This window comes from Vitis riparia, chromosome 15, assembly GCF_004353265.1.
Source record: "Vitis riparia cultivar Riparia Gloire de Montpellier isolate 1030 chromosome 15, EGFV_Vit.rip_1.0, whole genome shotgun sequence".
NCBI classification, from domain to species: Eukaryota; Viridiplantae; Streptophyta; class Magnoliopsida; order Vitales; family Vitaceae; genus Vitis; species Vitis riparia.
The window spans coordinates 9390405-9403609 of NC_048445.1; the positions used below are offsets into that span (position 1 = coordinate 9390405).

Below are 13205 nucleotides of genomic sequence, written 5' to 3' on the forward strand. Positions count from 1 at the left end.
TTACAACAAATCGAGGTTATTTACCTTTATAGAAAAAATAAGAATGTAAATGGAAAAGAACATTTATCTAAATGATAGAAAAGTTGGATCTAGGATTAATAGCATGAATGCAAATCAAACATCTCTCGTCAACTTGCGAAAAAGAAAAAAATCACTCTTTCTAATTTTTTTTATGAAGAGTTTGACATGTACAAATTGTTTCCTAATTTATATTGTATTTCCTTTTCATTTTCCATTGCCATAAAAAAATGTTTTTTAATTGTTTTAGAGAAAGATATTAAATATTCATTGTTCTTCTAGATATACTCTTTATTTTTCTATTTTTAAAATTAAAAAATAATAGTAACTTTTATATAGAACATAAGAGCTATTATAGACTTGAATTGAAAAAAATAATGATTTTAAAAAATTGAGTTTGTTTGGTACTATGATTTAAAAATAATTTTTTGTTTTTAAAATTTTTTAATACTGTTTGAATTTTGTTTTATAAAAACAAATTTAAAAAACAAAGTAAAATAGAAAATAATTTTTAAATAATAAGTAAAAGTTGTTTTAATTGATTTTTAAAAATAAAAGAAAAATATGGATCCATTTAATCATATTTTATGAAACTTGTTTTTAAAAACTATTTTTAAGTTAAAAAATAAAAAAAATTTAAAAAACAAGTATAAAAATATATGGCCAAACGGGCCCTATAGTATCAAAATATTTTTTCTATCTTAAATTTTAAATTTTCTAAAATTTAAAATTTTAATGTCATCTAAATTTGAATTATGCTATTTAAATTTTAAAATAAATCGAGGCATACATTCAAATTTAAGATAAAAAAAGTACTTTATAAATTCAAATTCTCCTGATTTTACTAATTTGTTTTTTATTATTTTAAATAAAACCCCAAACACGGAACAAAAAAAAGGCGGGAACTCCGTATTCCCAAATCATCAAATATCCTCGCAGATTCCAATTCCCGCCCCTCTTTCCACCCTGTGAGGACTCTTCATTCCATTTCTTCCCAATTTTCTCTCTCTAACCCTGTGAGAACTATTCGATTAGGGTTACAGATCCACATTCCTGGAGGTCGGTGCTACACTATGGTCTCTGTATTTGTTTTTGTTTTTAGTTGAAATTCAGTATATTACATGAAAATTTATTGGGAGACATCTCAGAAAGTAAAGAAGCCACTATTTTTGATGCTCAATTTGAAAAACGTTCTGTTAGATCGATTTGTAATTTTTATTTTTTCTCAGAAACAGTAGAAGAAATGATGCTCTGAATTTTGCTTTGTTTTGTTTATTTTATTTTCCTCCGTTTTCTCGCAATCAAACGGACGGTGGATGCTGTTTTTCCGTGAAAATGGAACCCTAATTCATGTAGTTTTATCTGGCTTTGATACAGTGTCTTCATGTAGTCTAGATCTGAGCTACGGCATTGTCGAGTTTGATTCAAAATAGGTTTTGTTTCAAGGGCACCATGGCGGGTTTGTATCTTACGAATACAGAGCACTGTACATTAACTGCAGAGGACAGAGAAAAAGCTTGGCATATCCTTGCAATTTTGTTGAGTATAGGTCGCCCTGTGCGTCCTGAAGAACTTGCTTTGAAATGTGAATTTTTGGGCGCATCACCAGAGTTGGTTCGATTCCTTTGTACAGTTCCTAGCTCACCTCTTCTTTTGATGGAGAATGGACTTGTTACAGCGTCCGCACCACCAGTTTTGCAGATTGGAAGGAGGATTTGTACCTTGAAAAGATCATGGAATGGTGATGTCAAGACATACTTCAGAAAGCGGAAGGGATCAGCAGTGGACTCCATGCTGTGGTCAGTGTCCAAAAAGAGATTGAATCTGCCTTCTGAAAATGGTACGATTTGGTGGATGTTCTTTGGTATTTTGTTGTTGGTTTTTTTTTTTTTATAATTATTTTTAATTTCAAATTTTCTTGGCTGTTGATGGGGTTGAATCGGTAGCAGGTGAAAGCAGTCGGAACTTGTTGCAGGACCCAAATGGGGGCCAAAACAACTTTCCCAAGGTATTACTCTCATTTATATAAGTGTATGTGTCTTTTCATAGGTTTCTTCGAGGTCTCATTTGTAATTATATTTTGCATTATAGCAATTTCTCACCTCACCGATCCACATTACCTTCTTGTGCAAATGTTCTATAGTTTTGAAGTTCTTGTATCCCCTTAAAAATCTTGTTTCTATAAACATTTTCTTTACATTGTACCTTGCTGAATTGTACATTGACATAATGCAAATTATCATTGAAGCCCTTAAGGGAACCCTTTCAAGTTTGTCATATAGTTTGTTTTTCATGTTGCACAATGCTGTAAAACTCAAAACATCAGGACCAGAGAAATTCCCCTTTATTTGCATGGGTTGACTTATCTAGCTGTTTGCACAAATTCCTTTCATATTCAATGGCCAAGCATATGAACAATCATTGTGATCAGTTAACACTCTGATATAATGATGTTTCAACATTTTGAGAGGACTAGTTTTCTTGGAGTAGTAGTGAGTGACTCATGTGCAATCAGGTTGTACCTTTGACTGCCTAATATTTAAAATCATGGCAAGTTCTCACATCCAGTCATGAAGTTGACACATAGCTGAGGCAAAATAACAAATATTCTAATAAATTAATGTTGGATATGGTCCGAGGGAGGTCAGTCGTGTTCTTTGGATCCTGGGTTGATTTCCTATTTTGGTTGAAAAATTATAAGCTTGTAGTATGGTGAACACAAATATAGATGCCTTATCATTCAGAAACTAAGGCTGATACAGCATATCCTAGGGGCTCACACATGTGACGATAGTATTAAAAAATTAAACTACAACATTCCATACATACCAATATTAATTATAACCTACATTTTGGATACTACAAATGGCTTATGTGGCGTATATGAGGGAGATTCTTGCATGATTTCATGAAAGAGATCTATACGGATTCAATTTCAGTCATGTCTTTTTCCACCAGGGTAATGGGATCTTTATTCTGTCTCAGTTTGTGGTTGTAAATTTGCAATATCTTAATCTTATTTTATAATTATAATATCTACCTGCGTTAGGTGGTGGAATTTTCTCTTTACCAGCATCTCATCTCCATAAATGCATCAATCCTTTTCTTCTTTACACTTTGCAAACTATTGCAAGATTTCTTTTAATTAACTTTATGTTGAGCCTGAACATGTCTTTTGAACAAGAATATTTTTCAAATGACATTTGTTGTGGTTATGACTTGGTATCATTCAATGGGATTAGTTCAACCTGAATTTCCAAATCTAAAGACCAATTTTTGGTCTAAATCATTGTCATTTAACTGGTCTGAGGCATCTTCTACTTTTTTAGTTTTTACATATGATGGTGTATTCCTTTGTTGGTCATTTCTTTTATTTTAGTCTCATCAGTCAATTACCTTCAATTTCCCTATGTTTGTGTTCTTTTAATGGTTTTCATTTTCTTTTCATTTTGAGTTCTAACATTTCCTTATTTAAAAAAGACTACGTATTTGAAATACTCTTCTTGAGTGCTTCATGATCTCTGATGGGATAGTTAGATTGACCATTAGGTGGGTTCATTTTTTTTACCTGATGGAAACTAGTGCGGAGCTTAACCTGTGGTTTTCTTCTAAATTCTTGCACCAAACAGCTGGAAGTGTAAGGCTATTACTGCCCATAAGTATGATAGTTTCTGTCAAGAGGGAATTCCTGCTTTCATTTTTATTCTATCCTGTATTGCTGTATCTTTGACAATATTTACTTGTTAAGCCTCTATTTCAAAGGCTGAATCTGAAATTAGTAGTGGATCATTGTGGTGGCTTGCGGTTAGTTAATACTTGTCCAACCTAACTCTAGTTTGGGCTTCATGATATCATTGTTTTGTTTTATTTTTGAAAAGTAAAGAAAGTGTCATAAAACCTGAATTGAAGACTGGTTTTGTAAAATTATTTTATCAATTTATTTTTCATTCCATACCTTAAACTTGTGACATTAATTCATTATAATGGTCAAGCTTCTGAGTTCTGTCATTTTCCCAGGAAAATGCTATTACTGTGATAAAAAATATGAATTTTCTGCCAGTGGACCTGCCGTCCAGTGAATGGAACTCACAAAATTTGAATGAAGAGTTAGCTGCGACTCCCTTGCTTCTTGACTCCAATACTGAGAATTCAATTTTTTCTATCAAAGATGTTGACCATGTGGATGGCAAACATGAAAATGGTACAAATGGAACTATTTGTAAGGATCTCATGTGTTCTGAACATACATCCAAATGCCTGAATAACATTTTCAACACTGGAACAGATTTAAATATTCCCAAACTAATACAAGAGGAAAGAGTTCTAGCATGCAAGTCTGGTATGGGTTCAGCTCTTCTGATGAGTAAATTTGGAAATGCAGTATCATGCGAGGAAGCTCATCACATAGAATTACGAAATGATTCAGGTGTAACTGCTACATTTTGCCTTAAAGTAGACAAGCAGAACACTGCTTCAGCAGTGAAGGCTGGTATGAGTTATATTCATTCTTGTGAAGCTCCAATGCAGTTAGTGAAAGATACAAGAACCCAAGTGGAGATCAAGGAAGGTGGTTTAGTCAATTCTGGTACCTCTAAAGAAGAGAAGAAAAACCTTGATCTTCTGGAGAAGGCTGCTAAAAATGATCAAGTACTATCAAAAGATTCTGAATTACAAAACTCCATAAATATAGTGAATATGGAGAGAGAACAAAGTAAGAAAGTTGAGAATCATGGAATGTTTCCATCAGATGAAGGTTTTTCTGCTCAGGAGCACCCTACAAAATCATTTGTCAATCTGAAGGCAGCACAGAAGATTGTTTTACCTTCACAATCACGAGTCCTCTTGGAGTCAAACTCTCCCAGACTGTCAGATCAATGTAATATTAGCCAGAAAGTTATCTCCATGAGCAAGAAGATAAAGCAAAGTCATAAGAATAACATGCATGCTAAAGAAAATATTGCTGCTCCTGAGGTAAGCTCTGCTTGCTTATTACCTAATGTTGGAAAAATTCTGTACTTCCATCTGGTGATGTACTGGAAAAGAATGTTTCCTATACTATTTGGATTTTGCGACCATAAACTAGTTTGGGTGTAATGATTCACAAGAGTGCTTGATGGTTGCTTTGTAGGACATGTTGGAGAAAAAGAAATTACCTCATTTTGAATCTTTTGTCATAGAGGAAGAAGAAGGTTCAGGTATTGAAACTTCATTGCTTTCTTGGTTTTCTATCATAGTACTTAAATAGTTTACTCAAAAAGGGATCTCCTTATTGTTTTCTGTCATGCTCAAATATGCAGGTGGTTATGGCACTGTTTACAGGGCGCAGAGAAAGGATAATGGAAAACAAGTTGCTCTTAAATGTATATGAAACATCTCTTTCCTATACACAATGCTTTTGTTCGTTTAAATTTTAGAATTTAGATATTTAGGTTGCCTTGGTGATGGTATAAATTTCAGAATCTAGATGTTTAGGTTGCTTTGGTGATGAAATTTGAAATTCCAATAATACTTTGCTCTGCAGGATCTTGATTGATTGGTAATAAGCACTACTTAAATAGCAACTTATCTTACACTAGAAGTATGGAAAAAACTATACTCAGAGATGATTTGGAGTTCAATTTGATTACATGGGTCAGTTTGATTTCAAACAAAGCTGGATGCTTGCACTGATCTTGAATCTTGGCAGTTTTTGTATTATGTACCATTCTGTGATAGGTTCAGAAGTTTACATGTTATTAAATTTATAATGCATCTGCAGAAACTAATACTACATCGCATTCTTATTTGTTCTTCAGGTCCCCATGCTAATGCTCAAACACATTATGTTTATAATGAGCTAAAAATGCTTGAACGGTTTGGGTATGTATGTGGAAGTTCATCTCATGTTAATGATATATTACACATCTTAAAGGGAACCATATTGAAATATATCTGCAATTTTATTCTTTTGATGCAGGGGTAGGAACTTCATAATAAAGTATGAAGGCTCTTTCAAAGGCAAGACTGGTGAGTGCTTTGTTCTGGAGCATGTTGAGCATGACAGGCCTGAGGTAATTGGATTCTTTTATAAATCATTTGCGATAATGAAAAGTGTACAACATGCTGCACAGTGCCTTCATAGAGCTTATAAACTTGTTCTGACCCAATGAATATGTTGATACAGAATAGGGGGTTTCAATGTCTAATGTTTCTTAATAAGCAATCTGAACCTTTACTGTTTCCTTGGCCACCAATTCACTTGTTGAGTGGTGGAAGATTGAAGCCTCTTTCAGACTATTGTCTCTAGTACAACTTCAACTTTCTTCCTTGTTTGATGTCAGATTTGGTTTAATTTTTAGGTTTTAAAGAGAGAAATAGATGTATTTCAGCTTCAGTGGTATGGATATTGCATGTTTAAAGCCCTTGCATACCTACACAGGCAGGTAATATAACCGCAACAGCTTTTGTACATTTGTTGAAGCGATATGCTTTTTCCTGGAAAACCCAGATCTCATTTTTGGGCCATATTTTCAGGGAGTAGTACATAGAGATGTGAAGCCTGGCAACTTCCTTTTCTCTCGGAAGCTGAACAAAGGTTACCTCATTGATTTTAATCTAGCCCTGGTAAGGATTGTTATCTTGCTTGTGCTGCCTTATCCTTTTGCACAGCTCTATGAGAGTTGGTTTCACTGATATAAGTTTAATTTTGACTGTATTTATGTCATTTGTTCTCTTTCTTCCTTTTCACAGGATTTGCAGCGAAAGTATGCCAGTGGAAGTAAGCCTTGTCCTCATTTTAAGTACAGTTTAATCTGAGCTAGATATACATTGTTTTGGTGTTGTAGAGATAAGGGGGTGTGTTTTTGTGGGCCTTTGACTTTTATTGTAAAATAAGATTATTGCAAAGAGGTCCTGGAAACCTTTAGTTTTAAATTAAACGATGTTCTTAACGTTTTTCAATATTTCTATCCTGCTGTTTTTGCCAAAAGTTAACAAATATTACCTTATAGTTAATTTTTTTGCATGATAATCATTGATGGTTACATGATTTGATTATTTCTTTAATATTAGTCATTTTTATTGGTCTGATAATTTGCTTAAACAAAAGTTCACCTACCTATGATTTTGGACTTCATTTAGGTAAATCAAAATCAAGCTTTGATCATGTTCCTCTACCCCTCTCAAAATCTTCTCCATCAACCGAAGATAAGAAGTTCATGAGGGGTAAATTTGAAGGAATTGTAGGCTCCAAGGCAACTCTTGAACCTAACAACATGAAGAAGATGGCTAATGCTGATCCATTAAAGACTCATCCTGACTTTGGTGGTAGGAACATATTTAGAAGCCAAGGCGCAGATGGCTCAGGTATTACCTCCACGAAGGATGTGACAAGTACTAGGACTCCTTCTGCAGAAAGGCTGAGGGAGCCCCTACCATCTTTGGGAAGGAAGGAGCTGATTAGCCTGGCACAGCATGCAATGCAAGGTCCAAATCAAGATGCCATAAATATTCCTTCTAGTCAAAGGAAAAGGGTTGCTGCTCCAGGCAAGGTGGACGAAAAAATTGTTTATCTGAGTCCAATGCCCCTGCACTCTATGGGTGTTGCTGTCACTGGTGCTGGTTTAATGAGAAGCAAAGGTGTGTATACAGATGAGGTATAATTGAACATATGATCTGACAATCCTCTCCACTGATTGCATCTTGTTGTTTCTAGGGGATGGAAAACATAAAAAGGAAGGTCCTTGTGTTGGAACCAAGGGTTTCCGGGCTCCAGAGGTGAGGTCTCATATCCATCCTTGTTCCTGTATCTGGATTTTACTTGATATTCATTTTTATTCATACTCCACAATTCTGTTCAAGTTTTACCTTATTGGGCTTATTTCAGGAATGGTGCAATGACATGCTTGTTGAAAAAATAGTCATTTTCCTTATTTCTTAGGCTTGGTATGGATTTGGAATTTATGAAGGGAAAGAAAATTGAGGGAGACTAAGGGCTTGTTTGGGAACATTTTCAATCTCAAAAATAGTTTTTGAGAACATTTTTCAAAAATGTTTTCTAGAATAAACAATTTATTTGGGAACTTAAAATGTTTTCAACCTATTTTTTGTATTTCCAAATATTTCTTACAAATAACTTTTATCTATAATGCTTTATTGTCAATTGTTGTCCATATTTATACAATTACTTTTTAAAATAGTCCCAAAAAACAAGTGAAAACAATTAAAATATGTTGTCAAAAAACATTTTATTTTCAGAACAAGTTCTCAAAAAATTGTTTTCTATCAAAAAATACCAAATGTGTTTGAGTCTAGGAATAAGTTTTTTATTTTTAAAAACAGTTCCCAAACAGACTCAAATTTTTCTTATTTGGTTGTGATTGGAAAACACATAGGAAAAGGAATCATAATTGAAAATTATGTGAAAACTTAAACATTTTACAAACTAATTCTCTCTTAGAACAGAGAATAAAGGTGTGGAAAGGGGATAAAATTATATTAGGTTAAAACTTGTTTTTTCTCTTACCTTAAGTGAATCCTTAGACATTGTTTAACAGTGAAGTTATGCAAAGTAAATACACCAATGGTTAAAGAAAGTTTATTTCCATTTGCTTTCTAGTTGACATGAAATTTTGCAAGAAACTGATATTGTTTTTTGATTCAATGGAATAAAGGGACCATAAAGTGAAATACCCTTGGTAGTTAGGAAATGAACCAGAAAGCTTTATCTAATTTTTAAAGGGTAAGAGGAATTTGGTTTTTAATAGGCCCAACTTCAATTTCTTTAGTTTAACAAAATCAATCCAAAATTAATTATTAAAATCCCCTAAATTTATTGCTTAATCGGTTGGAAATATGTTCTAAAAATTAATTATACTTATTTACAATATTTTGAATATAAAATGAAATTAACCATACAAAATTTTTTACCAAAAGAAGTCTAAAGAAAGTAGAAAATTATGAGATAGGTTGTCCTAAAGCAATCCATTATAAATGAAAATTGAGTATAGGAATAATGATAGATCTAAATGACATAACCAATATGAATTCACAGGTCACATGCATCATAAGTGATGCTTTTTGGAATTGGAGATTCATTGGAACAAATTTCTTGGAACAAACACACATGAACAATTGCTGAACTTAAGTGTTAAGGTATTGATTAGCTTAAAAGCTTGATTTTTTAGGTGATGAATTGACAATGCCCATCAAGTTGACTTGGGTCTAAACTATCAACTCGTCACACTTTGCAGACTTCTCTCACTTGCATGTGAGCTTAGTAAATAAAGAAATAAACCAACATTGAGTTTTCCATCAATTGAAACAACTGTTAGATTGATCAAAGAGCAATTATCTTGCTTGATTGACCAAACTTTCCCTTGGATTGATTGAAGAATGATTATCTTACTTTATCAATCAAAACTTCTACTACATATAGTGAAGAAAAATTAATTATTTTCCTTGATCCATTTCTTTTTCAAAAGATGATGTTTTTAGTCAATTTAAAAAAAAAATTACTTAAGGTATTTTCCTTTGCAAGATAAAGGAAACATCTATTTGTCAAAGACCACTCTCTAGTTGCTTAAGTTGCCTCCTAAGCGAAAAAGCCCATCTTTGGGGGAATCCAAGAGTTCCAAATCACACTAGTAGGAAATGACATTGTACTTTTTGACTCTAAAGCTGAGTATATGGCTTTAGTAGGAAACTTCCCATTTTTTGATCCTATCCAAATCACTTTATCTTCCTCCTTACGCACCCTCCCTTGCAAGCTCAAAAGGAAACACTCCACCAAATCCACCTCTTAATCATTTAGGAGCCTAGAAAAATGGAGGGCCCACCTTCAACTGTTGGGTATCAAACATCCACCATCCAATCCTCTTTAAATTCAACAATAACATAAAAAGAAGGAAAGGTAGTACATAGTGCTTGATCACCACACCACTTCTTGTTCCAAGATTTCACCCTCCACCCACTATCGATTAAGAAAGCAACTCTACTCTACTAGCTAAAAGGTTTCAACCCTTTCTAATGACTTTCCATAACCCTACCTTACAACTTTCTCTCACTACCTTAGAGTGCCACCCTCTATCTTCTACCCCATAGTTGTCACTTATAACTTGCTTCCATAAGGACTCCCTATCCTTAGTAAATCGCTAACTCCGTTTACCAAGAAGAGCTTTGTTAAGCTTTGTAAGATTTCTTACACCAAATCCACCCTTATTCTTCTCTGCACAAACTATGACCCACCTTCCTAAGTGGGGCTTCTGCCCGAGGGCTTCTCCTCCCCAAGGGAAATCCCTTTAAATCTGCTCCAACCTCATCCCAACTGTTCTTAGAATGTGGAACAAAGACATGAAATAGATAGACATGCTAGATAACATACTTCGAATTAGGGTAATCCTCCCACTCTTGGATAAGTACTGCCTTTTCCACATGGCTAGCTTTTTGCGAAAGAGAAACAAGCTTGTAAAGCTACTCTCTTTTGCCTATTGTAGACCATATGGAAGGAGGGAACCGAAAGAGCATTTGAGAATATTGAAAAAACATATCAGACAATCAAACACTCATTTATGTATGATTTTTGGGAATGGTTGCAATGAATATAGGAGATTGCCCTTGTCCATGGTGGTCTTTATTGTTTAGTTGATCTCTATATTGTAGGTGGAAGATGTTTTTTGCATTTACTACATCTTGGTGCAGCTTTTTGGCACCCTTGTTTACACCAATGTATGCTTTAGCACACACTTTTGTTAGGAGTTGTTTCATATAATGGATATATTGTTTATTTGCCTATCCAAAAATAAAATTTTACACCAAAAGCTTGCAAGGGCCTTAAATTAATTAAAACCTTTTGAATGTTTGAAGCTATAGCCTTGTGGCTGAAAGCTTCATGCCTTAAGCCTTAATATAAGGTGAGGCTAAGCCTCTTTTACCTTGTATTGAGGTTATAGCTTTAAAGCTAATTCACATAGCCTTGCCTCAAATGAGCATTAAGGCATAAACCTCAATATCCTTTTAAAACACTAGTTGTCAATACATGCAATAACACATCATTTCAAAATAAAAAACATTATGTTGAGGATATTTTATGAATTTCTTTCTCAAATTTGGTGATATTAGAGAAATTATGGAAATATATAAAAAAAAATCAGTGACATTATGGAAATATTGAAAATATCAAAGATATTATGGCAGAATGATGTCTCTTTATATTTTTATTGAATCCCAATGAAACAGAGAAATATCATGAATATTGGTAACCTTTTTGTATGTTCTTATAAACTTCTTAGGGTCAATTTGGTTAGTGTATGGAGTGGAGGAAGTTGTGAACTATCTCACTATGCAAGTTTCTGTGAACTTCGCAGGAAGTAGTTGGGGGAAAGATGCCATAAAAGAGCAATGATAGTTTTGCACTTTCATCGGAAAATTTAGCTTTACTGCTTTTCAAACTCTTGAAAGCCATCCTATCCCAAGAAAGTTGCTATTTTGTTTCCCTTGTCAGCACTTTCATTCTAACCAAACTTAGCCAAAGATATTTACAGGGGAAAGATGCCATAAAAGGGCAATGATAGTTTTGCACTTTCATAGGAAAATTCTGCTTTACTGCTTTTCAAAGTCTTGAAAGCCATCCCATCCCAAGAAAGTTGCTATTTTCTTTCCCTTGCCAGCACTTTCATTCTAACCAAACTAAAGCCAAAGATATTTGCAAACATAAATCCCTAATAAATGTTCTGTTCCTCAATGCTTTACATATATATATGCATCTAGGTCTGAAATTTTGATATCCACCTCAATAAGGACAAACGCTAAAACTTAGGACAAAGAATTTGGATAGGGTAAAAAAAATATTGAATTTAAATGTTTCTTGGATTGTAAAAGTGAATGTCTTGAGATGTGCTGTGTTCATGCAGGTTTTGTTCAGATCTCTACATCAAGGCTCCAAGGTTGATATCTGGTCAGCTGGGGTTACTCTACTTTATCTAATGGTTGGAAGATCCCCATTTGTTGGAGATCCTAAACAGTAAATTCACTCTGCCTAAACATGAGCATAATAGACACCAAGTTTTCATGTCCACATTTTGCTGGCTAATTTTTTTTTTTTGTCATGGCAGGAATATAAAGGACATTATGAAGTTGAGGGGAAGTGAAGATCTATGGGAGGTGGCCAAGCTACACAATCGTGAATCGTCATTTCCAGTGGTATTTATCGTTTATAATTCTTTCTTCCATTACATATTCTTCAGGCAGAAAGATGTATTGCAAGCCTTCAGATAACATTATTTCTGATCATAATAGTTTGGATTCAAGATGTTGTTTGCCTCTATTATAGCTGCTAGAAGTCTCATTATTTTTTCACTTGAAATTTATGAAAATGGTTCACTATTGATGTCTGATTTGAAAAAATGCATGGTGAAAAAAAAAAAAACAAATTGTACTCAGATGGTTGAGTGTGACATTAGAATGACATTTGTTACTAAATTTTTAAGCTTGGCTTCAGTGCCTTCCATAAGACCTTGTCAAAAACCAAGAACACTGCTAGCATGTAGGCACACCATAACGACATCATATGATTTAGCCTTTTAAGTTCCTTATTAATGCTTTGTGTCAAAACTATCTCTATGTTGCAGGAATTGTTTGACATACAGTTCTTGCCATCGGTGGAATTAAAGCACTGGTGTAAGCTTAACACAAAAAGGCCAGAATTCTTCAAACTCATACCAAGATCACTCTTTGATCTTGTGGATAAGTGCTTGACAGTAAATCCAAGACTAAGGATTAGTGCAGAGGAAGCTCTTAGGCATGAATTCTTTGCCCCATGCCATGAGAGCCTCAGGAAACAGAGGATGCTTAGACAGGGGCTCAGGTTGGAGTCGGGAGATTCTCGAAGTGGCCATCTTGAACATGCAAATAGTCAAGTCTCATTAGACCTATGATGGTTTTTACATGGTAAGGCTTTTCAAGCATTTTTCAGAGGTTCATTCTTCTAACTGAAATGCTACTCGCTTCAGTGACAAAATTGCCTTTCCCATTTTTGTGGGTTATGAAGCGAGCTTGGAACTTTAATTACCCTTGGCCATTACTCTGAATCCTTTGCTTTTAAATTACCTTTTTGTATCATTGATCGAGTTTATGTTAAGATGTACATGTGATTGATCCCCATAAAGATAAATAGATAAATATACTGCTTGGGTGCTGCAAACCTTAGAAAG

The 13205-nt window shown here is 34.1% G+C and overlaps 1 protein-coding gene across 6 annotated transcripts; it reads left to right on the forward strand.

The window, feature by feature from the left end:
• Positions 1-970: 970 nt before the first annotated feature.
• Positions 971-13195, forward strand: LOC117932244 (probable serine/threonine-protein kinase cdc7). Of its 6 annotated transcripts, XM_034853384.1 has the most exons (17): positions 971-1077; positions 1396-1858; positions 1965-2026; positions 4036-4219; positions 4304-4989; positions 5147-5213; positions 5316-5378; positions 5814-5877; positions 5975-6068; positions 6357-6440; positions 6532-6621; positions 6748-6775; positions 7138-7635; positions 7712-7773; positions 11907-12016; positions 12108-12195; positions 12624-13195. In XM_034853384.1, exons 2-17 carry the CDS (start codon positions 1471-1473, stop codon positions 12927-12929), a joined length of 2874 nt encoding a protein of 957 aa, XP_034709275.1. In that variant the 5' UTR covers positions 971-1077; positions 1396-1470; the 3' UTR covers positions 12930-13195. The 6 variants fall into 6 exon arrangements, with proteins under 6 accessions (XP_034709275.1, XP_034709272.1, XP_034709274.1 ...); XM_034853381.1 differs by having other exon boundaries at positions 4036-4989; XM_034853383.1 differs by having other exon boundaries at positions 1968-2026; positions 4036-4989.
• The last annotated feature ends 10 nt before the right edge of the window (positions 13196-13205 follow it).